The following is a 24,410-nucleotide window of genomic DNA, read 5'->3' on the forward strand; positions in this document are numbered from 1 at the left end:
AGGTGTTTTTGTGGATAAGCGACCAGAATTATATTGCCTCAAAGTTACCCTGCTTCGGATTGCAACTGACTTTCATTGTAGCAATGACGGACCCGGTTTTGCGGACTGCAGTGACAGATCCATTGTCGATGCCGGCAGGCGCGGCGGCGGCGTCAACCCCTCCGGAGCGGCCGTCCGGCTCGGGCGGCGCGGGTGCGGCCCGGGCGGGGGCGGCCGGTCCGCCGCCGGCGGCGCCCGCCGAGTCTCCCGCCGCCGTGCTGGTGGACGAGGCCGGAGAGCCGGGTGACGATGACGACGATGAGCTGGAGTCTGACGGTCTGGACGTGGAGTCGCTGCTGGCGCAGGCGCAGGGCCTGCCGCCGCTGCTCGACCTGCCGCCCGACGCCGACGACGAGACCATGGTCGAGCTGGCCATCGCGCTCAGCCTGCAGGTTAGTCTGGGCTCTCGGTCTGCAGGTTAGTTATCGTCAGCCTGCAGGTGTCTATGGGCTTTATCGTTTTATCCAGACAGTAATAAGGAAGGTTTTGCCTGTTTTAGGATATTATTATTGCGACATTGATACGCTTATTCTTAATCGTGACTGCAAAGGTCGATTGTCGCCAAATACCGTGCTTAAGTCTGTCCTGTCGCCGCCATTCAGTGTTTTGTCAGCTCCCAGGTCTTGTCTGTGGTCCGCGGTTTATACTCGGTGCCGTCTATATTCGTTGTTCAGCCGGGCGCTCAGTGTCTGTCTTGTCCCGCGTTATACCAGGACCAGGATGGCACGCCGGCGGCGCTGCAGAACCTCCGTCAGCAGCTACAGGGTCTGGTCGGCCTGGACGCGCTGCAGAACCTCGGCGGACAACCGCTGCAGGTAGGGATGACTGACGGAAAGACTTGGGTGGCGAGACATACCTGCAGGTAGGCAACAAGGTCGGGTGCGGGCTGCCAGCCACTGCAGACGACCGGCCGGTGTGGGATCGGCTGAAATACTGCGGGTGCGGAAATCTTGATCCAAACGAAATTTTCGGCAACGCTGATCGGTTACCATAGCTTTTTCTGTGTTGCGTCCTTGTCATATGACAAACGGCTTATGCTACAGTGTCCCTATGTATGGTTCTACTTCTAACTATATAGCTTATGATACCTACCCGTGACTGCCTGTCCTGTGATTGGTAAACTGTGTAACCGTTTACCCGTTCACCTGCTCTCCGCAGAATCTGCTTGGCGCGGCCGGTGGCGCGGAGGCCGGTCCTTCGGGCGCGCCGGCCGAGGGTCACTACTCGGACACCACAGCCTCGGCTCCGGCCTCTGACGACGAGGGCTCGACGGCGGCCACCGACGGCTCCACGCTGCGCACTTCGCCCGCCGAACAGGTACGGGTGTCCTCCGCCGACTAGCAAGTGCGTGTACTCGCGCTCCTGCTGGAACACGCGATCACAGGTGACTGAATGTATGAAAATGGGGTCAGACAATTGTCAGCCTTGGCGGGTCTCTTTGTGTGACTGGGAAGGGTCATAGCGGTCATAGAGGACATGACGGACGTCAGGTTTCCCGCTCCTAGCCGTCCGGCTCGTTTCTGGCCATGTGTCTTCACGGTAACCGTCTCCGTCTTATGCCTGCAGGCGGGCAGCGGCGGCTCAGAGAGTGGTGCCAGCGTGGTGGACAGTATCGCCGGCGAACACATGTCGGGACGCAGCTCCACCTACGGAGACGGAGCACACGAGTCGGCCGCCGGCGCGCGCAGCGAGACCAGCTCCGTCGGCGTGCCAGGGCACTACCAGGTCAGGGATAGCCATAGGGAAGAGACACGGGGTCCGATGTTGTTGACTAGGATGTTGGGTAGGATGTCGAAGACTTATTAGTGTCATCAGTTTTTTATCCGTTCAGTGTGTTGTGGTTTATCTTTTATATATCACGAATGATGATTATCCCCACCGGCCGTTTCTCCTCTCGCTGTTCTTGTGTTGTGGCACCTGTCGCCCGAGTCTGACGCCCCTTCCTCTCGTCACCAGCCGGCGGAGGCCGACGAGCCGGAGACGGACACCAGCGCGCGGCTGCACGCGCTGCGCCTGAGTCTGACGGAGCGGCTGCTGGAGTGGCTGCCGCAGGTACGCCGGGTGGGCGGCGTGCGCGCCATCCCCTACCTGCAGGTGCTGCTGATGCTGGCCTCCGACCTGGACGGCTCCGAGGAGCGCGACCGCGCCTGTCTGGACGGCCTGCTGCGCGCGCTGGTCTCCCAGCTGCACAACGAGCCGGCCGCCGACGCGCCGCCGCCGCACGAGCGCAGCACCGACGCCGAGATTCGGCTCATCACCATGAGGATGCTGAGTAAGTGGCGCTGAGTGCCGGCACTCTGCCGGGGTGGTGTTGAAGTGCCAGAGCTGTATGAGGATTGAGGATGTTTGCCAGTTGTTTATCAAGCTACGCTTGGTGTATTGCGTGTATTTAGTATGTACCAGGGTGACTGAACGCTTAACTTCATTCTGTCTGTGGTGTGAAGTGTGTACTGTGGGAGCTAACCTGTCGTTTTTCCGCCAGGCGTGCTGATGTCCCGTCCGAAGCAGGTCGGCCGGCACGGCGGCGACTGCTGGGCGTTCACTGCCACGGCCACGGCCGCCGCTCTGCTACAGGCCGACATGATGACACACTGCCTCTCCACGCTGAAGGCGCTGCTCGCTTTCTGGAAAACGTCAGTAGTAGTACCGCCATACGGGGCCTGGGCACCATTCTAGCCGCTCACGTTCTATATATCACTCCCATGTTCTCTTGTCTGGCTTCTGGATGACATTCGTTGACATCCGCGTCTGAGCAACACTCGCACCTCGTCTGGCCACCTTGCCTGCTTATGTCATCTTGCTGCATGTGTCTGACCAGTGACCCCGTCTCGCCCCTCCACGCAGAAGTGACAAGGAGGAAAGCGGCACGGTGGTGGGCGGGAAGCTGCTCCGGCAGCACCCGGTCACCTCTACACCGGACATGTCGCCCTTCTTCCTCAAGGAATACGTCAAGGTAGGTCGGCGCTGCGCGGACTGGGGTATCTGCGTGCAATACGGCTCGTATGTGACTGAGGCCTATAGAAGGGCATCTGGGACGGATAGTGGCTCCGGTTGTGGACCGTGATAGTTCCACCGCCAGTCGGTCTGCACCGGGCCCGTGTGTTACAGGTCTTAAGCACTGCGAATCTCTCTTTGTCAGCTTTGTGTAACCGTGTTGGGTTGTGCTGCTGAGCTCAGCCATGTGCTGATCGCACCAGACCACTGAGCACGCACTACCTTTCAGCGTCGTCTCTAACACTGTGCCTCGTTCTCTGGCAGCGCTACTCGTCGGACGTGTTCGTCACGTTCTCCCAACTGCTGACGGAGATGGTGCTGCGCCTGCCGTACCAGGTCAAGAAGGTGCTCAGCGCCGTGCCAGGGTCCAACGTCGTACTCTTCGGCGAGGTGAGGACACCGAGTGGAATTTGAAAGGGATTTTTTTTATGAATTGTTTTTATATTTGCTGTGCAGGGTTCCTGTTTCGTACGTTCATTGGCTCCATGCCGTGACAAATGTGTATCAGGGTGACACCGCTTGTATGAGATCAGGCTGTCAATACACAGCTCGGACCGTCCGTGCCAGCTGCGGTTGTGCTCGTCTCTCCCAGTGTGCTATGCCAGCAAGTCTCTTACCTTGCTGCTTTCTGTTTCTGTGAGCCGGGAGTAGTGTGATGACCTGATCTGTTTAACTGTGTCAATATCCGTCTGTTTCTCAGGAGTGGCGTCAGACGCTGTGCGAGTACATGATGGCGCCTCTGACGCCGTTCGTCAGGCGCCAGGTCCGTAAACTGCTGCTCTACATCTGCGGCAACAAGGACACGTACCGCCAGCTGCGTGACCTGCACGCGCTCGACGCCCACATCAAGGTACGGATGGCCTTCTCCTCCCCGCGCTCTTCCATTAGTATCTCAGTTTCGATAAGTCAGCAGTCCACCTAAAATCGATTGTGCCGTTGTTCAGCAAATTTTGCGAGCTGTACCAAAACTTGCTCGAACATGAATTATCACCTGAAATATTTGCGCTGAAGAGCAAGCACGATGTCGATAGACTAGAAGTGTGACTCCCGTAGAAATGCACGTAGTGTATGTGTTTGCACGGTCTGCCCGGTGTCGCTGACAAACGTTCACCCGGCTCCATGCGTCTCCAGGCGGTACAGACGCTGTGCGGAGACGGCAGCAGCGGCTCGGAGCCGGACGCGCCGCTCCTCTGTCTGACTTACGACTCGCTGATCGAGCTGGTGGAGCACCTGAAGGCCTGCCAGGAGATCGCCACCACGCGCACCGGTCAGTCAGGAGGGTGGATAGTGGTGGGGAGACCTCGGTAGAGAGTGCCCTGTGGCTGGTGTCAGTAACTGTTTAAGCTGCATGCCGAATGACTTCGATTAATCAGCTACGATAGTCTTAGCGGTGGCTTTGACGGGTCTGCGTTACCGCGGTTTGTGTTGTGATGTTGTTTGTTGACCTTGTTAGCCCGTACTGCAGCCTGATAAGATGTGTTCTGACTAATTCTCATCGTACCTTCAGTGAATTGGCAGCGTTTCTGCGCCGGCCGCTCGGCCGTTCTGCCATTCCTACCGCCCTGTTGAAGGTTGGTTGTTGATAAGTGTTGTTTCTCCGGCTGGCAGTGAACTGGCAGCGGTTCTGCGCCGGCCGCTCGGCCGTGCTGCCGTTCCTGCTGCGCGCCAGCTACCAGCTGGACGAGGGCGTGGCGCCCATCATTCTGCAGCTCCTGCAGTTGGCCGTCGCCTCTCCGGCCGCTCCCGCCGCCGGCTCCGGCTCCAGCGCCAAACACTCGGCCCAGGTACGGATGGACGAGCAGTGGCCGCGCCGTACATCTGACGAAACATGGTACAGAGGAGTGCGCGTATCTCGATGTTTGCTTGGTTGGTAAAAGTGTCGATGTGTATCCATTTATAGCGCGGTTTTCAATTGGTAAGCTGCTTCGTTCACCCATCGATATCTGACGGCAGTACCTGATTGCAGTACTTGGGGTTGGCTCCGTAGCGCCCGAAGGCGAGAAGTATTCTCTGTTCCGTCAGTCCGTTGACACTCCTTACCCTCTCTTCAGTCGTCTGAGAGCGAACGCTTGTCCCTGAGCCGTCAGCTGACCCCTCTCCCTCCCCTTCCCAGGCGGCTGAGAGCGAGGGCTCCTCACTGAGCCGTCAGCTGACGCGGCAGCTGATGGGCGCTGGTCCGCTGCCGGCCGGCACGGCCCGGTTCGTGCGCACCTTCCTCCTGGAGAGCAACGCCACGGCCATCCGGTGGCAGGCACACGCGCTGGTGCTCAGCATCTACCGGTGAGGGGACGACGGCCGCGGCCGGTCGTTCTAAACTTAAATAAATGACTAACGGCACACCCTCAGCCCTGATAGCGCAGTATCATTTAAAGCAGCCATAAGCAAATTGTAATCATCGATAGCTTGTCTGCTTTTTGAACATGTAACTCAATACCTGTTTTGAGCATGTATGCAGCGATTTCTATCGTTGCGCTATTACTCTTGCTCGACTCTGTATCGTTCGGTTCGTGGTGTGTTGTCTCGGTACCGCCACTGTGTCGTGCTTGTACTCCCCTGGTATGACCCGTTGCTGACCATCTATCCCGCCCCAGGAACGCGCCGCCGGCCGACCGCGAGTCGCTGGTGGAGCTGCTCTGGAAACTGTGGCCGCTGCTGCCCTCCTACGGACGAAAGGCCGCTCAGTTTGTCGACCTGCTTGGATACATGTCGCTGAAAACCACCGAGGCTGAAGACAAGGTGAGCGACGAGGCGGTACTGACACCCGAACGGACACTGACATTTGTACCAGCACCGACACCGATGTCGGACTACTGACCGCTCATACCGACAATGACACCGCGGGTTCTGACACCGATATCTTGTGTGTCGTATGTGGAGTCGTAGCTTCGTCGCAGCTGAGCTGCCTGCGGCACCCGGCCATGCCGCTGGTCGCGCACTCTGACTTACCACCCTCCTGCCTGTCTGTGCGCCAGGTGTCCGCCTACATGGAGCACGCCATGGAGATGCTGCGCACGCAGAACCAGCAGCTGGCCAACCACGCCAACGGCCAGTTGTACGCCGGCCTGGCGGCGCTCGTCGAATTCGACGGCTACTACCTCGAGTCGGAGCCCTGCCTGGTGTGCAACAACCCCGAGGTGCCCTACTCGCAGCTCAAACTCTCCAACGTCAAGGTGAGGTGACAGCCGAGGGGGATGGGTGCAGCAGGAGAAGGTTCGACGTCTGTAAAGGAAGCAGTATAACGAAGCTGAGAATGAATAGGTTCTGGCTTTTGAATCTTCAACCTGCTACGAATAATCCGAATGCGTTCTCCTATTCACATAAGTTTTGCTTTTGCCTGCGTAGGAGCTAATAAGACATTTATCTATTTATTTTCAAGTTCATAGCGGCATAGAACTGTATGCCGAGTTCAGAGTTCGAGTTCAGCATAGAACTGTATGTATGCAACGCCTTCGATCAGTTTCCGTTAATATCTGCCGCCACCGGACCCACACCGACTTCTGACGTGTCCCGCCGCTGCCGACAGGTGGACTCTCGCTACACGACCACCACGCAGCTGGTGAAGCTGGTCGGCAGCCACACCATCAGCCGCATCTTCCTGCGCATCGGCGACCTGAAGCGCTCCAAGATGGTGCGCACCGTCAACGTCTACTACAACAACCGCACCGTCCAGTCGGTGGTCGAGCTAAAAAACCGGCCTGGTGAGTGCGACAGGAATTAGGGCGGCGAGCAGCTGTTGGCTGAAGCGAAGGGATGGACTGAAGGGAAGTTCGTAGCTTTGATACAAGGCATCAATAATTCATAACTCGACAATGTCCACCATGCATTGTTTCCCATAGCCCTGTGTTGGTTTGGCATCTGAGCGCTACCCAGACTCTGTCTCTGACCATGTGCCCCCTGCTCTGCCCTTGTTCCGTTCCAGCCATGTGGCACAAGGCCAAGAAGGTGTCGCTTACCAGCGGCCAAACGGACGTCAAGCTCGACTTCCCGCTGCCCATCGTCGCCTGCAACCTCATGATCGAGTACGCCGACTTCTACGAGAACATGCAGGTTCGTTTGATGACGGTGAATTCTGTCCCAGTGCGCGCGCCCTGAAGCTGATCGTACTTGACCTAAATTGGACTGCTAGTGTGAATTAATTAGGTGGATGGGGTAGATCGAGTGACAATATGGTCTATTTTCTTGGAAGGCTGTGACTGTATGCAGGTTTAGCTTCATTACAGTGCAATATGACTGGCAAGTTCATGGTAGTTGTGTATGGCTGTCACTTGTCAGCGTCATTGGCCGTGTACCGTCGTTCCCCTCAATCCCTTTTTGTAACTGTGACGCCCGTTTCAGGCCTCGTCTGAGACGCTGCAGTGCCCTCGCTGCAGTGCCTCTGTGCCAGCCCACCCGGGTGTCTGTGGCAACTGCGGTGAGAACGTGTTCCAGTGCCACAAGTGCAGGTAGGTGTGTAGCGCCGGCCGCCAGGGCGGGCCGGACCACGGCACACACATTGAGCCGTGTCGATGCTTGGTGCTGGGGTATTGAACATTATGGGGCTACGGGGATCGAAGGCGCCGCTGTGTCCGATGGTTAGACAAGGTTTGGGTCAGTCTGTCAGTGCTACCACGCATGTCGTATGTTCTAACTACGACTGTCGATGGTCAACTTCCCCGCCATGACATCAGAGCTGACCTCCTGTAACCAATGTGTTCAGGGCCATCAACTACGACGAGAAGGACCCGTTCCTGTGTAACGCCTGCGGTTTCTGCAAGTACGCCAAGTTCGAGTACACGCTGACAGCCAAACCGTGCTGCGCCGTGGACCCGATCGAGAGCGAGGAGGACAGAAAGAAGGCCGTCACTAACATCAACGGACTCCTGGAGCGCGCCGACAAGATCTACAAGAAACTCATGTCCTACAAACCTACACTGGAGGTGAGAGACTGGTGCGACGACCAACACATCATCCAAAGCCTGCCTATTAGCACGTCAGCTACGTACCTGATGTATCTTACTGTGACTCGCCCGGTTTAACCCGTGACCCCTGACTGACCGACCCTGTCCCTGGACAGGCGCTGCTGGCCTGGGTCAGTGACCACGGCGGAGAGGTATCGGCGGCGGCAGCAGCAGTGGCTACCGACCTGGCCGCCGGCACCGCCGGATCGCACGTCAGCCGGCCCATACAGCAGGTAGGATCGCGGCGAGGGTGGTTGGCATCGGGCCGCTGCGCGACCCGTGCTCTGTCCACCGGTTGAAAAGGCTGTGGACCTTATGCTTTAATCAGCGTTTTACCATTTCATTTATTGCTACGAGAGGTTTACGCACATCGTTGGCGTAATGCGTGTTTTAAACCTTCTGATGACATCGTCCAAAAAGAAACCTCTATATTTCTGTACTTAATGATTTTCGTTGTCATACAGTGACAAACTGTCTCTTGCGGTGAATGTTTACACCAGTAACTTGTCCTGACACCCTCGGCCCTGTCCTCAGCTGGCGCAGAAGTACTGCAGCGACTGCCGACGCGACTTTGACGACCTCAGCAAGGTGATTCAGAAGGTGCTGGCCTCGCGTCGCGAGCTGCTGCGCTACGACCGGCAGGCGCACGACGGCGCCGGCACCGCGGCCGCCTCGGCGCCGGCCTTCTGTCAGGTGAGCGGGGCGCTGCGCGGGCCGGCTACAGGGTGCAGGGGCATGACTTCGCGAGCGACATACATGGGCCTGGTGGTGAGCTCATGTCGGGAATGGTAACAGAGAAGAATCTGCTAAGCTGGATAGGGGACACTTGCTGTATTCGAAGGTTATGTGATGTATGCCTTTTTTGCAACTGCTGCTCAGAAAGGTGTTGGCACTTGGCTGAATGTATCGTTTTCGACCTATCCTGATGATTGTACGATGTCGTGAACTCGCCTCTACTAGCCTGCCGGACGCAATACCACCTTCCTCTGATTCATGAAGCTGACCTACCGGCCATGTCCCCACAGGAGACCACCAGCCACGGTCGCTGTTACGGCTGCAGCAGTGCCTCTGCCGAGTGCTGCGTGACGCTGCTGCGCGCGCTGGCCACCAACCCGCGGCTGCGTGTCACACTCTGCAGCTACGGCCTGATCCCACAGCTGCTGGAGCACAACCTGCGCCGCGGCACGCCCCAGGTGAGACCGAAGGAGACGGTCTAGACACCAGAGAGCAGGCTGTGGTCAGTTGGAAACCAACCTAGGTACGAGGGTACTAGCTACGACCAGGGATCGCTCTACGGCCGTACTGATGCGGTAGCGAATCTGGCGACGTTCTGCAGGTTCTCGTGTGTCTTCCTTGTGAATTGACGTTGTCCAGTCGTCGTGCTGGCCTCATCCTGACCTTTGGTGTTCTTCTGCCCCAGAGCCGTGACGAGGTGTGCCAGCTGCTCTGTCTGCTCACCAAAGACAACCTGGCGGCCACGCTGGAGCTCAACGAGCTGATCTCGGGCCGCGTGCGGCTGGCGCTCTCCAGCGGGATGAGCTCTGCCGGCGTGGCGGCCGCCGTGCGGCACGAGATGGCCCTGCTGGCCGCCGCCGTACGCAAGGAGGACTCGTGCTGGGAGCACCGGCTCAGGTCCGTACGGTGTGCTGGTGCGCCGAGAGACTCACGGCGCACTGGAGGAATTTGAAAACTGGGCATGGAGATAAACAATCGTGTTTTGTTTTCTATTATTCAATCCGAAGCCTGGACTGTGAGGGTTTGACTTAGCTGCCTGTTACTCTCACTTTGTCTCTTTTTAATAACCGAATTTCGGTTTTGCGTTGCTGACGCTTCTGTCCCGCTCTATATGAAAGTTTCACGGCACTTCTCGCCGGTTGGAGCTCGGCGTTATTGGCGCTGCTGCTCTTTACCTCAGTGACAGGAGTTGTCATTTTATCGCCTGAGCCACGTCGTGACCTCCCTCTCTGCGCCCTGCCAGGTGCGTGGTGCGCATCTTCATAATGGCCGGCAAGGAGCACAAGAACCCGGTGGTGATCGAGTCGGTGACGCTGCCCTGCCTGAAGATTCTGCAGGGCGTCATGCAGCCGCCGGCCGACGCGGAGTCCGCGGGGACGTCCACCGGCGGATCAGCGGCGGCCGGCGGGTCGGGGACCGCGGCCGCCGCGCCCGCAGCCAGCACCTCGGCGGCGGGGGTGCCAGGGCCGTCCAAGGTAGGGCGCGGGGACATTGGGTTTTGTGACGTGACGTGGCTCCTTAGGTTCCTTTTTCATCCGAAATTAAATTGAAAAAACCGACAGCTTCAGAAGCACGAACATATAGGTGCCGGTTTTCTAGTTCTGTTCTTGGTCACGGTTTCGAGCTGTCCTTCGAACATGATTAGTTTGCATGGCTCATAGTAATTGTTTCCGATATTTTTTTCCTAGCGTGGTGGTCTTTCGAGCTCGGCCCATTCGCAGTTGTGTTTGGGCGCTCATTGTGAGTCTGTGACAGACCCTCTGGACGGTATCCCTCATCGCCTTTCCACTGCCACTTCCTACCGCCTTTGTGATGGTCGAAATAATGTCCATAGCGCACTCATGCCGGAGGTCGTGTTTATATTGGCACTTGTCTTGGCTCGCTGCCCCCGATTTTCGTTTGCTCACGTACCGAGCGGGAGCTCTTCCGATATACGGAGGCATTCATATATGTGTGTAGTATTGATGGTTCCATTTGTCTTTTCACGACTAGCTCTGTCCGCGCTTGTTTGCCCCCTTATTCCCCCGTATGTGTGTGTAACCAGTCGTGTTAATGTTTTTTTTATGCACCGGCAAACTGTCCCTACCGCCGCTGTCTGTGGGAACCCTCTCTTTTCCTTTGTGCCTGGTGCTGTGGAACAGCGGGTGTCCCGTGCCGTGTTCTGACGTCTTTCCGTGTCCGTCTGTCGATCCGACAGCCGGCACCCAGCTCTGTGACGGCCGGCGACCAGCCAGAGGTGCATCTGAGCGCCTCGCGCTGGCTCCAGCAGGCCCCGCAACACTCGTTCGAGGCATGGAGGTCACGCAAGGCCAAACGGGGCCGAGAGCCGGCAAAGGGAGCCTCGGTAGGTGGTCGAGCAGCCTGAGACTGCTGTATGAATGGACTAGGATCACACTCTGTTGTAAGCGACTGATTTTTCCTCAGTGACAGTAGGCGTGGGTCTTATTGTCTTAGTACCTGTTCCGTGGATTGCTGTGTTGCAGTGTGTTCTGTGCTCTAACCACTGTGATGATCATTGATCAGTTAGTAACTGTTCGTTACGCTCGAGTTTTACGTCTGAGGAGGTAGACTCCCATGAAGCCTCTGGTGATGTCACCGGCCTGCTGGCGGGCTGCCCTGATGCAGTACTCCTCCCTGCGGTGGGTTCCCCGAGTCACCCCGCTGACCGTCCCCCTCCGTCTGTCCGCGTGTGCCGCAGCGGTCGGAGGTGCGCGCCCTGTTCCTGATGGAGAAGTACGGCCGCCGGTGGCGCCAGCGTACCACCCAGTCGGCCATCGCCGTCACCTTCCTCGACACGTCGTGGCTGCGCCGCGTGCTGTTCAGTCCGAGCTCGCGGCTGGCGCGCCGCGTGGCAGCAGACATGGTGGAGACACTGGCCAGCGAGCCGGCCAGAAAACGACAGGTGCGCTCACCGCTCATATGGCAGACCAATTTTCACACGGCTATGTCATGACAAACTTTTGTCAAATATTTTGCAATCGAAACAGTAGTTGGGCTTAGTTTGGACTGGCACGAGTACATATTCAGTGCTCGATGTGGGACTGTAGTTAATATGTTGGCTGAGCTGCCTCATCAGATTGCGGTTACAATTGTGTTTTTGCTCCTTTCTTGCATATGTATTATGCCGTCATTTTTCATCCCGTTAACCGGTGTACCTTTGCCCGTATCGGTGACGTCAGATCCTGGACATGCTGACGTCATACCTGAGTGACGTCAGTGACGCGGGCGAGACGGCTGCCGAGTTTATCGACCTCTACCAGAAGCTGATCGCGGCCAACCACTGGAAGTACTACCTGACTGTGAGTACCCAGTGGTGGCCGCCTGCCGCTGTCAGTGCTGTCGGCCGGTCGTAAAGGCCTCTTAGTGCTGGGAGCAGCTAGCTATCGGGTACGCTACCGCTGTTGTCAACTAACTAGAAAACGAATTTTGGTGATCGGTCATTGTGAGGTGAAAGCTATTTGTTTATTGCACACAAAAAAACATCAACTTTATTCAAACAAATGAGTACAACCCTAACCACATTGGTAAAGAGACTAGTTCAGACATTTCCAGCTCCGCGCCCCTGTGAACTCGCACCGACGGGCGGTCCGGGCCCAGGGTGGGTCCGGACCGAGCGCGGTGTAGGTCGGACACGAACACAGCCGCCTTTTAGTGCCGAAAGGCTGCGAGCTACATATACATGTCGTTACATTTCTCAATGAGTTTGCGCTTTGTGCGACACGACTGTGTGATTGTGCCGGGGTACTTAGACGGTATTCTGGGCGCTGTGCGGTGTTGGCCGGACTCAGGCCGCCCGAGAGGAGACTGCTGCTGCCGCAGCCGGGGCCGGCTGGGTTTCGCGGCTCACCGCTGGCAGCCCGGACGTCCCGTGCGCGGCTCCCGGACCGGCCTTCCCGCCGGGCCTCAGCGGACAGTCTGCGGCGCGGACTGCCGGACGGCGGCGGCGGCGGCGGTAGTGACGGAGGCAGAGTCCCAGCGCCCGGCGCACACCCAGCTCAGCCAGCTGGACGGCCGACACGACCGAGACGCCGAGCAGCAGGCTGAGCGAGCCGCCCAGGTCGGAGATCAGGTCGGAGAGGCTGTAGCCCGGCCGCTCGGCGTTCAGCTGGATGGCGTAGGGCCAGTGCAGCTCGAGCACGGCCCGGTGGACGGCCAGCAGTCCGCTCCGGTTGGCCAGCAGACTGGTGACGCGCAGCTCGTAGGTGGTGCTGTTGCAGGCCATCAGGCAGCGCCGCACGCACGGGTCGTCCGACGGCACCCGGAAATCCTTGTACAGCATCCCGAGGAACTCGGTCTGGTTGGCGCAGAGCGGCAGCGAGGGCGGCGCGGCGCTCCAGGGCGGCCGGCAGCCGACCACGCGCGACCGCTCCTCCCAGCGGCACGAGACCAGGCAGCGCGGCCGCGAGTGGCCGGCGCCCGGCTGGCAGGGCCGCCGGCGCAGCGGCAGCCGGTGCCAGCGGGAGGCCCCGAGCCGCGCGCTCACCACTGAGCCGACGTCGACGGACAGGTGCGGGCTCAGCTCGGCGTCCTCAAAGTCCTTGTCCACGATGGGTGGCTGGTCTCCGGCGACGAACACGTCCACGGCCGGCCGGCGCAGGTAGTTGCTGTGGCCGTGTGCGGTGTGCTCGGCCGGGTCGCTGTGCAGCACCAGCGCCAGCCGCCGCCGGCCGTTGAACACGAGCGGCCCGCTGGGCCGGAACGTGTAGCAGAGACCGCGCCGGTAGCGGCCGGCCGTCCAGCGGCCCTGCCGGGTGGAGCCGCCGCGCGCGCCGGTCGGCCGACACTCGCGCCGGTTGCACTGCTGCACCAGGCTGGTGAGGCGCGGCGCCGCCTCCTCCCAGAACTCTGCCACTGGCCGGCGGTGCCACGGAAAGCGGCGCCAGCTGACGCCCGTGCCCTTCGGATTGAGCACGCCCCAGGCTCGCGCCACGCTCCGACTCTGCCGGTTGCTGTCGCACACGGTGATGGCTGGGAATGGGGCGTCCGTGACGCCACTCAGCTCCTCGCCCAGCTCCAGCGCCACGGGCTCGTCGAGGTAGTGACGGCCCAGCATCCACACCTGCGACAAACGAGCTCGGGCGTCAGCTGCGGCGAGCGGGCGGTGAGCGCCGCAATCTGCTCTGCTGCACATTGGACACTCCTTACTTTGTCGTACGTCTAACGGTCGCACTTGTGTGCTAATTAGAATCGTAATAGCACAAGTTCGTGGTCTACGGTTACACATATATTCTTACGAGCATTGCTTGCCATGAAAATATATGTAGTTGCGAGCATTTACTTACCAGGAATTAAACAATGAAATATCGAACGACAATTGTGTAATTTCCGAAAGAATGTTGATAGAGTGGTATGTGCGGTCTATCGCCCAAAGCCAACTACCGTGGCACCACTGCCGATGAGACCAGCCGGCGACTGCCGAATCCTCTCTCCCACCTGAATTCCGAACACGATGCTGCAGAAGATGAGCAGACTACCGTAGAAGAGCAGTCGGACGACTTTACCGACCCGCCGGGCCATGGCCGCCGCGAGCCGCCGACCGAGCCGGACCCTGCGCGACCCCGCTGACCGGGCCCGACTGGCCGCCGGCCGCGCACCGGGGGCCGCCGGCCGCGCACCAGGAGACAATGGTCGCGCCCCAGGAGACAATGGTCGCGCACCAGGAGACAGTGGTCGCGCCCCAGTGGCCGCACAAAGACCAAGGCGGCGAGCTCCCGAGCGATATTTACCCTGCACACTGGACTGCTCAGTGGCCCATGCCGCCGCTCATAAAGACAAAACGGCGAGGCATTGAAGACGGCGCGGTCTCCAATATCTTAGTTGGTGAAGGACGACCTTCAGTTAGTATCCCTTTGCCACGTGGCAGCAATTTCGATAATGCGACAGGAATGAAAGGAAGGCAGTCTGTCGTCCAGCCTCGAGTCGTTGAGCATGCGGCCTTGTATGGTATGGACTTGCCATCAATGGTACGCGTGTTAAATTGTTAAATAAACTAAAAATGCTCTTTCATTTATCATTAGTATTTTGTTGTATATCTTTATCAAAAGTATTGCTCATGTAACGTTTCATGCGGCTTAGTTGTTTGTTTTTACGGGTAACTCAAGGAAGCAATTATGCTATGTTCGTGTGTGTGTGAGCTGTGTGCCAGTGGCCCAGTACCGGTCTTGTATCTACTCATCATGTGACTGATATCATCACGTCCCTGGTTGTCTGATTGGCCTCCCAGGCCGTGTTACTGACCACACGCGTCTTAGTATGTGTGTCTGGATGTTAACCACGGGTGTGTGTCTGCCTGTGTGCCGCAGACGAAGGGCATCCTGGGCCTGTTGGCCGAGCTCATCACCAAGGAGATCGACAACCTCAACCAGCTGGAGGAGACGACGCTCAACAGCGACCTCTCGCAGGGTACGGCGCCCGCCCCAGACACTGGCCGGATGAAAACGACCCCTTCTTTGCTACCTTCGGTTCTTAATTGGACTTCTAAAAATCGCATGCTTTACACTTCAGTTGTCCTACTCCAGTCGTAATTGTCAAGAGTAATTGTTTGACTTGCTGAGTTCTTGAATCAGTTTTTCAACGATTCCAGAAAAATACGCGTTACGAGCATGCGTTTTTTATGCGTACATACGAGTACGGAAACGCGCGGTAAAACCTACTCCTGATTCACTCGCGTTTATCAAAGCAGCTCCCGCAAAAGAAGGAAAATGCGAGCCGTTTGTGCTGGCTGACTGACCCGTCCACTGACCGCCCACTCTCTGCGCTGGTGTTCAGGGTACGCGCTGAAGGAGCTGACGGAGCTGCTGATCTCCTTCCTGGAGCTGGAGTCGGTGCGCAGCCGGCACAAGGCGCCGCTGCTGGCCACCGTGCTGCACGGCTACCTATCGCTCCGGCGCCTCGTCATCCAGCGCACCAAACTGGTCGACGAGACCCAGGAGCGGCTGCTCATGCTGCTGGAGGACATCACGTCGGGTGGGTGTCGGGGAGGGGCAGACGTGGGGAGCGGTAGGGGCAGGCGGGTGTGACACGTAACTGGTTGGATGAAACGCTGGAGAGCGTGGGTTATGCATCGGAGAGTCGGCTTCAGCTCCTCCAGGTTTATATATCAGATGCAATTAAGTATTTCACCGACTGTCAGGAATATACGTCAGTCACAGCTCAGTTTGACGAGAGGCCGGTGCCGGCCTGTGTGTGCCGTTTCTCACGGCTGATGTTACGTCTGACGTTTGTTCGCGGCGTCCGGCAGGCACCGAGGCTGAGACGCGCCAGTTCATGGCCATCTGTGTGGAGACGGTGGCTAAGTACGGCCGGTCGGACGTGCGCACACCCGTCTTCATCTTCGAGCGGCTGTGCTCCATCATCGAGCCGGAGCTGAACGAGCTGGGACCGTTCCTACTCAGCCTCGAGAAGGACCCGCAGCAGGAGGACTTTTTGCAGGTGGGAACGATTCACTGGCCTCTGCAGCACGGCGGTGTGACTATTTGAACTGTAGATGTCTTATGGCTGATGTCTTCTCCCGTTGTTTTGATACGGCGGGATAAGCGACTGTGATACCGACCTATGCTAATGGAACTGTGACTGTGTCGAGGTGCTGTCTGTGGCGCCGTGTCCGTCGCCCCGTTCTAACAGGTGTATTGCTGTCCAGGGCCGGATGGTGGGCAACCCGTACCCTTCAACGGACCCGGGCATGGGCCCGCTGATGCGAGACGTCAAGAACCGCATCTGCCGCGACTGTGAACTGGTGGCCCTGCTCGAGGACGACACGGGCATGGAGCTGCTCGTCAACAACAAAATCATCTCGCTCGACCTGCCCGTCAAAGAGGTGAGTGACATCAGTCAACCGAGCGGCCGCTGACTTCGCCGTTCAAACCTGTACGGGGAGGTGGAGTTGACTAATCCGTTCCGTTGTCTATGTGTTCAGCCTCCTGTGGTGTCTGGTTGTGCTGGATGGTGACTTCCACTGTTATATTGGATAATTAGCTCCACGTTATCCAAAGCTACCCTTCTCTACGGTTCAATCATGTGTAAATGACGACCTATCCTTCCCCTCAGGTGTTCCGCAAGGTGTGGCTGTCTTATGGCTATCTCTCCCCAAAGGACCAGATGTGACCGTCTTTTCCTCTCCCCGCAGGTGTACCGCAAGGTGTGGCTGCCGTCGGCCAGCGGCGACACGGAGCCGATGCGCATCGTGTACCGGATGCGCGGCCTGCTCGGCGACGCCACCGAGGAGTTTATCGAGTCGCTGGAGACCAAGACGGACACGGACCGGGATGACGAGGAGACGTACCGCATGGCCAACGTGATGAGCGACTGCGGCGGCCTGCAGGTGGGTGTGGGTAACAGCGGCTTTACTGCAGTAGGTAAATCACTACGGATTAAGACGCCTACCCACGCCAGTCGAGTTTTACGATGAGTTCACGGAAGGTGAGCAATGGGCTGGCACCCTGGCGGTCAGTTTCTGGTCACTCAGCCCACACTCTGCAGAATGTGTCACCGGTAACGTCGCCGTCTCTCCGCCCCGGTCGTTTTCAGGAGCTGCTCCGGCGGATGGAGTACATCGAGGACCTGCAGCGCTCACGGCCGCTGCTGACCGTCCTACTGCGGCTGACCGGGCTCTGTATCAAGACGCGTCAGAACCGGGCGGCGCTGACGCGTCCCGAGCTGCGCGCCGTGGCCGTGATGCTGCGGCTGCTGGCGCTGTGTCTGAAGGCGGACCCGGAGCTGGTGGCCGGCCCGCCGGGCGGTCCCACAGTCACCCAGCAGCTGCTGCAGGTCAGGCGGCACGCCACGGCGCTTCACCGGGACCCGTACCTGCAATACAGAACCTATGTCACGGTCCTGCTGTCAATACTTACCGAAATTGGGACCCGCGGAAACAGTCTAGCTATTCGTTCGTGTAACGTGTAACTAGTCGCGCATTTCTCGACTTTTCGTTTGGTATGAAGTGGCGACCGTCTGATACGCTGTGACCGCTGATCACCCCGCCTCGTCCGTGCAGATAATGGCCGTGGTGCTGGCCGAGGCCACCTCACTCGACCTGGACGAGTACCGGCGGTTCGCCTCCACCTGCGGCTCCGTGGAACAGATCCGGCTGCTGCTCTCGCACGTGCACATGGCGCAGGTCAGTCAGCTCGACACCAGCGGCCGCCTGAGGGTGCGGCACGAGTCTCTCGCTTAAAATAAACAATTCACTGTTCAGGAAGCCACCGCAATTATTAAGCTGAATCGCGTATATGTCAAATAAAGGCACGCAACGCGGGTCGGAACCCGGCACTTCTTCGAAAGCCATGGCGTGCGCCTCATTCGCATTGATTTTTGTGTCCGTTCGCAGAGTAAAGGCGCTGGCGCACTGCTGCAGCAGCTGATGCGCGTGCTGCCCTTCCTGACGTTCGGCTCCGAGGAGAAGATGCGCCTGCTGATCGACCACTTCCAGCCGGTGCTCGACTTTGACGAGTTTGACGCCAGCCAGCCGGCCGAGTCGGCCGCGCTTCTCGAGTCGCTCTGCGCGCTCACCGCCGGCATCGAGACAAACTGCATGGGCAACCAGCTCAAGGACATGTTTGTGGCCGCCGGCGTGGTGGAGCGCGCGCTCACCTACCTGCGACAGCACGCGCCGCCCGGCAAAAAGGCGCTGCTTAACACCAACGACGAGCAGTGGAAGAGCTTCCTGTCGCGGCCGGCGCTGAGCTACGCGCTGCGCATCCTGGCCGGCCTGGCGACCAAACACGAGCCGACGCAGCTGGCCGTGGCCGCCGAGAGCATCCCGATCATCCACCGTCTGGAGCAGGTGTCGTCGGACCAGCACGTCGGCTCCCTGGCCGAGAACCTGCTGGAGGCGCTGCGCACCAACCGACAGGTGGGTAACAGGGGCAGGGGACGGGCACTGGTGTGGGGAGGCCGTTACTGTGAACAGGTCTCGTCGGTAAGGTGATGGGGGCCTGCGAAGAGAAGCGTGAGAGATGGAGGACATTGAAGGGTTGCAGCTACATGCTCGGTAATTGGCAGGGTGTGTTTATCACGAACGGGGTAGGGCAAGCGACGGGAGGACAGAGGGAAGCGTCACCATTCAGCATGCCGCCTGTCGTGGTCTGTGCATCTTTGACCGTTGCCGTGCAGCCGCTGGCCGCCGCTCTCCACTGACTGGCCCCCCGGCTGACCGCTGTTCTCCACTGACCGGCTCCCCGCTGACCGCCGCTCTCCACTGACCGGCTCTCCGCTGACGGCTGTTCTCCACTGACCGGCTCCCCGCTGACGGCTGTTCTCCACTGACCGGCTCCTGTTCTCCACTGACTGTCCCCCGCTGACCGCTGTTCTCCACTGACCGGCTCCCCGCTGACGGCTGTTCTCCACTGACTGTCCCCCGCTGACGGCTGTTCTCCACTGACTGTCCCCCGCTGACGGCTGTTCTCCACTGACTAGCCCCCGCTGACGGCTGTTCTCCACTGACTGTCGCCCCGTTGACCGCTGTGCCGCCAGGTCGCCACCAAGATCGAGCAGGTTCGCAAGCAGACGCGCCAGGAGAAGAAGCGGATGGCCATGGCGATGCGGAAGCACCAGCTGGACGCCCTGGGGATGCGCGCCAACGACAAGGGCCAGGTGGCCATCAAGTCGTCGGTGCTGCGGCAGCTGGACGACATCAGTGACGAGCAGGGCCTGACGTGCGTCATCTGCCGCGAGGGCTACCGCTTCCAGCCCACCAAGGTGCTCGGCATCTACACGTTCACCAAGCGCTGCCCGCTCGACGACGCCGAGCCCAAGCAGCGCAAAACGATGGGCTACTCGACGGTGACGCACTTTAACCTGGTGCACGTGGACTGCCACATGGCGGCCGTGCGGCTGGCGCGCGCGCGCGACGAGTGGGAGTCGGCCGCGCTGCAGAACGCCAACACCCGCTGCAACGGCCTGCTGCCGCTCTGGGGGCCGCAGGTGGCAGAGTCGGCGTTCGCGCACTGCCTGGCGCGCCACAACACCTACCTGCAGGTCAGTTTAACACCTACACCTTCCCACTGCCTGGCGCGCCACAACACCTACCTGCAGGTTAGTTTAACACCTACACCTTCCCACTGCCTGGCGCGCCACAACACCTACCTGCAGGTCAGTTTAACACCTACACCTTCCCACTGCCTGGCGCGCCACAACACCTACCTGCAGTTCAGTACTTTACACCTACACCTTCCCACTGCCTGGCGCGCCGTAACACCTACCGGAAGGTTAGTTTAACACTACACCTACCTGGCACGCCACACCACCTACCCACAGGTTATGTTGTTTTACACCTACACCTAATAGGAAAAATAATTAAAATGGAAAGCATGGAACATTGAAAACGCCTTCATCAATCACAAAGTGTTAACCTCCAATGCTGATGGGTGGGTGCATATCGTTGGCTGCGTGCCGTATGGCAGGTAAAGTATTTATCATCTGCCGTGCGACACGACTGTATTAACCGGGCGCCGTGTTTTGCCGCAGGAGAGCACCGGCCACAGGGACGTGGGCTACCAGACCACCGTGCACGACCTGAAGCTGCTGCTGCTGCGCTTCGCCCAGGAGCGCAGCTTCAGCGACGACTCTGGCGGCGGCGGTCCGCAGAGCAACATCTACATTGTGCCGCACCTGATGCACATGGCGCTCTACGTCATCAACAGCACGCGCATCGGCCAGCGCGAGCTCAAGAACGTGACCACCCAGCTGGGCGCCGCCTCGGACCGCTGGGTGGAGACCAGCTTCGAGCCGGACGGGCCGCTCTTCTGGATGGCCATGGCGCCGCTGGTGCTGGCGCCCGACGGCTGGCGCCAGCTGCGGCTGCGCTGCCTGGCGCGCCTGCTGGTGCTGGCGCAGGCGCGCCACACGCGGCCCGGCGGCGGCCGCGCGCTGACCGAGCGCCAGCCGCTGCCGTGGGCCGTCTACCGGCCGTGGGCCATCTTCTGGGGCCTGGTGGACGGCCTGTACACGATGGTGCTGTCGCGCGCGGCGCCGGAGGCCGGCGGCGCCGACTGGTGCGCCGCGCTGGCCGAGTACATCCGCCACCACGACCAGGCGCTGCTGGAGGCCTGCGACCGGCTGCTGCGCCGCTACCAGCAGGAGCTGCTGCCGGCCGCCTCGCTGGCAGAGATGCTCGACGTGCTGGGCGTGCTGGCTGAGGCCGGCGACCCGGACACGTTCCTGCGCGAGGCGCTGCAGCAGGTGCCCTGAGCGCCGCCGGCGCCGCCGACACGAGCCCGCCCTCCCCGCAGACACACCGGATTGTTAGCTCGCGCCCGCAGGTGCCCACGGCCGCCCGGCAGCGCCGCGCGCCGACACGCTTAGTTTTGGTCGCTTCATAGGGATGTTTGCTTTCCGAAGTCACGATGAATAACGGTTTGTTGTGATCAACACGCTGAGAGGGGGTTGTTTTATTTCGTTTCGGCTGTTCTCTAACTGGTGCAGGTGAATCTGCCGTGGATTGTTTAGCTGATGTATAACCGATTGCCTATGGTATGCTTCTGCCAATAAATATTCACACTAGTCCCAATGGATGTTTGTCCGTTGCCGATGAGCTTTGTCCATTACCCATTGAAATGTAGTGGGGCGCATGTTATGCGCATCGGGACGTTCTCGTTCCTTTTCGCTCAAACTCAAGGAACACGTAGCAGGCGGTACGGTACTCCAAGAGATGACCAAAGCTTCGCCCCCCCCCCCCCTCCCGCCCTACGTCTGTAACATCCACCCGGTTGCTCGCAAAGATCTGAGGAAGCGGTAACGAGTGCCGTTTTTTGCTCGGCGTATGACGCGGTATTGCTGTCTGACATAGCGTAGTTTACATGAATGAAGGGATTTCCTAATTGTTATTTCAACATTTTTAAAATGCATTTCACAGCACTATCATTTGATCTCACATTTTTTACCTCGCCGGCACAGGGGGGGGGGGTTGATGCAACCCCCCCTAAGGTTTTTCGCGAATAACTCGCGTAAAAAGCGGCCGATCGCGACGAAACTTTCAGTGCCCTCGCATTGATCAATTTTACACCTACCCTGAAAATTTCATGACCCTGACCCCAATGACCTTTGACCTGTGACCTCTTTTCTGTGACCATGTTTGGCCGAAATCGCGGTTCGGCGCATGTCGGCTCGCATTAGCCGCGCGTTTGCAAGCTTTTCGTGGTTTCAAACGTTCAAACATGTGATTTGATGTTGCTCCCATGCATTAGGGTGGGTGTCAAGGTCACTTGAAGGTCAGGTCAGGTCATTGACCTTTGGTGACCTCGGGTGACCTCGGTTCACTTTTTCGAGTTTTACATGTTTCTAGGCTAGTTTTTGGAGCTGAATTCGAATTTAGCAACCATTTGAACATATACGAAGTAGTTTTGGTGCCTTCGTAACATGTTACGAAGCTGTCCGAGGCGGTTGACACGTATTACGAATACCCGTCACAACCCCTACCGGTTGACCTGACCTGACCTGACCTGGTCTAAATGCTTCAAGACATCATGTCTGATCAAAACTAACACGATATTCGTGATCAGCACCCCGGAAAACCACATAGCAGCCACATTTTACGACTTTCTAACAGGTCCCGATTTTCCCGGTTTTCGGGTCATTGACCTGACCTGGAAGGTCACCCGATGACCTAGGACCTTAAAATTGGGTATCATCGGCTTCCTCTCGTGACGGGCAACACGCTCGTTTTTTCCGCGAAGCTCTAGCTCGATCAGGGGCCAAACGCGAGGGGGGGGGGGGTCGTACCAACCCTTGTGCCGTCGAAGGACTCAAAATGGCCTGTGCCGGCGAGGGTTAACATGTATCGTATACGACCAATCATCACTCAGTTCCCACGACTAGCGGCCAAAGGTCGGCCGCTTCCAGCTCAGTTCGACCAATAATCGCGCAGTTCCCACGCCTAGCGGCCGATCGTCGGCCGGTTCCGGCTCAGTCCGACCAATCAGCACGCAGTTCCCACGGTCAGCGGCCAATAGCCGGCCGGCTGGGGCTCCGGCCCAAGGCCTCGGCTAACATGTTAGCTACTGGGGCAAATGCCCCAGTAGTCAGCGAATGCCCCAGTAGTGGTCAGGTTTTGCCCAACCTTCACAAAATGAGTATATCTCAATATTAACGTAGGTACGTTCTTTCACTCGGGAGCAGTTGAAGGCGTTTGTGGCAAGAAATCAGGGGCGGAGGCAGAGGGGGTGCATGGTGTGCAGCTGCACCCTCAATTTGCATAAGAAAACATAGGCGTGCATTGGCAAACATATCTTTTTGCATCCCCATAATCCATAAGCTGCCCTTCGTTCGAAAGAGGGTCAAAAATAATGAGGAAATTATAGTCTGGCAACAGAGGCGGATCCAGCTCAGTTTTTTTTTTTTTTTTTGGGGGGGGGGGAAACCATAACAATTTATCGATTCTTTCCATGCATCGTCCATAGGCGTAATGTTAAAATTATGCCGTTTGGGGGGGGGGGGGCAAATGCCCATTTTGCCCCCCCCCCCCTCCCCTGGATCCGCCACTGTCTGGCAAACCTAAGAAAGAACGGAGTTAAAGCGCCGGAATCACTCTGCACGTGTTTTGAGCACTTGAAATGTATGGCTCGGAGAAATTTGTGTGAAAAGTTGTGAGAGAAGAGAAACTATGCTCTCACAATATAAATGCACATGCATCAATGACCGCAGCACTTTAAATCCATTCTTTCTTAGGTTTGCCAGACTATACTTCGGCGACTTTTTTGGTCTGGTCAAAGTTCATGTCATGGGGGTCGCCGATTTTCAGGTTCAAATTTCGCCGATTTTCAGGTTGAATATCGACAATTTGCAAGATGCCGGATCATAACTCGGGAACCAACAGAGCTACAGCGCCGCGGAAAGGCGCTTTTGATAGCCTTGGCCATATTAGTGTTCTTTCTGAGTATGTATTTCTCTCAGATTTGACTAGCGTCAACGGTTTTGCCTGCAGGGGGCAAAAATTTCCAAAAAAAGACGATTTTTCAGGGACAGTTTTTCCCATGGGGGTCGCCACCACTACCGACGCTACGGACAGTGTCCGTACAAGTATGAGAAGGCCCGAAAACTTGTACGGAATGTCCGTACAAGTCTCGACGACCGAAATTAGTTCTTTTTGCATTATTTAACCCTCGCATGTGTGCGGCGTTTGCCAGCTTCTAATGTGTAGGGGGGGGGTCGGTTGGACCCCCTCCCCCTTGCCGTTTGGCCCCTGATCGAGCTAGAGCTTCGCGGAAAAAAACGAGCGTGTTGCCCGTGACGAGAAGAAGCCGATGATATCCAATTTTAAGGTCCTAGGTCATTGGTTGACCTTCCAGGTCAGGTCAATGACCCAAAGTCGGGAAAATCGGGACCTGTTAGAAAGTCGTAAAGTGTGGCTGCTAAGGGTTTTTTTCGGGGTGCTGATCACGAATATCATGTTAGTTTTGATCACAGATGATGTCTTTAAGCATTTAGACCAGGTCGGGTCAGGTCAGGTCAACCGGTAGGGGTCCTGCCGGGTATTCGTAGTAGGTGTCAACCGCCTCTAACAGCTTCGTAACATGTTACGAAGTCACCAAAACTACTTCGTAAATGTTCAAATGGTTGCTAAATTCGAATTCAGCTCCAAAAACTAGCCTAGAAACATATAAAACTCGAAAAAAGTGAGCCGAGGTCACCCGAGGTCACCAAAGGTCAATGACCTGACCTTACCTTCAGGTGACCTTGACACCCACCCTTATGCATGGGAGCAACATCAAA

At 58.0% G+C, this 24,410-nt stretch overlaps 2 protein-coding genes across 2 annotated transcripts in view; one reads left to right on the forward strand and one right to left on the reverse strand.

Annotated features, from left to right (window-relative positions):
* The window catches only part of LOC122385942 (E3 ubiquitin-protein ligase UBR4-like), a 49,916-nt gene extending 28,706 nt beyond the window's left edge, over nucleotides 1–21,210 (forward strand). The window contains exons 37-72 of the mRNA XM_043374649.1: nucleotides 139–431; nucleotides 753–854; nucleotides 1,198–1,356; nucleotides 1,606–1,764; nucleotides 1,996–2,311; nucleotides 2,522–2,672; nucleotides 2,884–2,992; nucleotides 3,298–3,423; nucleotides 3,734–3,883; nucleotides 4,165–4,300; nucleotides 4,642–4,817; nucleotides 5,147–5,313; nucleotides 5,625–5,769; nucleotides 6,006–6,203; nucleotides 6,557–6,731; nucleotides 6,953–7,080; nucleotides 7,369–7,475; nucleotides 7,730–7,949; nucleotides 8,087–8,203; nucleotides 8,505–8,663; nucleotides 8,996–9,163; nucleotides 9,391–9,602; nucleotides 9,949–10,180; nucleotides 10,903–11,049; nucleotides 11,404–11,607; nucleotides 11,885–12,004; nucleotides 15,008–15,107; nucleotides 15,474–15,671; nucleotides 15,946–16,136; nucleotides 16,345–16,521; nucleotides 16,831–17,025; nucleotides 17,232–17,471; nucleotides 17,698–17,820; nucleotides 18,031–18,555; nucleotides 19,176–19,679; nucleotides 20,169–21,210. Coding sequence (XP_043230584.1) covers nucleotides 139–431; nucleotides 753–854; nucleotides 1,198–1,356; nucleotides 1,606–1,764; nucleotides 1,996–2,311; nucleotides 2,522–2,672; nucleotides 2,884–2,992; nucleotides 3,298–3,423; nucleotides 3,734–3,883; nucleotides 4,165–4,300; nucleotides 4,642–4,817; nucleotides 5,147–5,313; nucleotides 5,625–5,769; nucleotides 6,006–6,203; nucleotides 6,557–6,731; nucleotides 6,953–7,080; nucleotides 7,369–7,475; nucleotides 7,730–7,949; nucleotides 8,087–8,203; nucleotides 8,505–8,663; nucleotides 8,996–9,163; nucleotides 9,391–9,602; nucleotides 9,949–10,180; nucleotides 10,903–11,049; nucleotides 11,404–11,607; nucleotides 11,885–12,004; nucleotides 15,008–15,107; nucleotides 15,474–15,671; nucleotides 15,946–16,136; nucleotides 16,345–16,521; nucleotides 16,831–17,025; nucleotides 17,232–17,471; nucleotides 17,698–17,820; nucleotides 18,031–18,555; nucleotides 19,176–19,679; nucleotides 20,169–20,891 — 7,352 coding nt within the window. The 3' untranslated portion in view covers nucleotides 20,892–21,210. The remainder of the gene's footprint in view (nucleotides 1–138; nucleotides 432–752; nucleotides 855–1,197; nucleotides 1,357–1,605; nucleotides 1,765–1,995; nucleotides 2,312–2,521; nucleotides 2,673–2,883; nucleotides 2,993–3,297; nucleotides 3,424–3,733; nucleotides 3,884–4,164; nucleotides 4,301–4,641; nucleotides 4,818–5,146; nucleotides 5,314–5,624; nucleotides 5,770–6,005; nucleotides 6,204–6,556; nucleotides 6,732–6,952; nucleotides 7,081–7,368; nucleotides 7,476–7,729; nucleotides 7,950–8,086; nucleotides 8,204–8,504; nucleotides 8,664–8,995; nucleotides 9,164–9,390; nucleotides 9,603–9,948; nucleotides 10,181–10,902; nucleotides 11,050–11,403; nucleotides 11,608–11,884; nucleotides 12,005–15,007; nucleotides 15,108–15,473; nucleotides 15,672–15,945; nucleotides 16,137–16,344; nucleotides 16,522–16,830; nucleotides 17,026–17,231; nucleotides 17,472–17,697; nucleotides 17,821–18,030; nucleotides 18,556–19,175; nucleotides 19,680–20,168) is intronic.
* Nucleotides 12,296–24,410, reverse strand: part of LOC122385924 — a 101,571-nt gene continuing 89,456 nt past the window's right edge. The window contains exon 4 of the mRNA XM_043374592.1: nucleotides 12,296–13,764. Coding sequence (XP_043230527.1) covers nucleotides 12,490–13,758 — 1,269 coding nt within the window. The 5' untranslated portion in view covers nucleotides 13,759–13,764 and the 3' untranslated portion in view covers nucleotides 12,296–12,489. The remainder of the gene's footprint in view (nucleotides 13,765–24,410) is intronic.

Source organism: Amphibalanus amphitrite, unplaced genomic scaffold (genome assembly GCF_019059575.1).
Source record: "Amphibalanus amphitrite isolate SeventyFive unplaced genomic scaffold, NRLGWU_Aamphi_draft 000235F_arrow, whole genome shotgun sequence".
Classification (NCBI taxonomy): domain Eukaryota; kingdom Metazoa; phylum Arthropoda; class Thecostraca; order Balanomorpha; family Balanidae; genus Amphibalanus; species Amphibalanus amphitrite.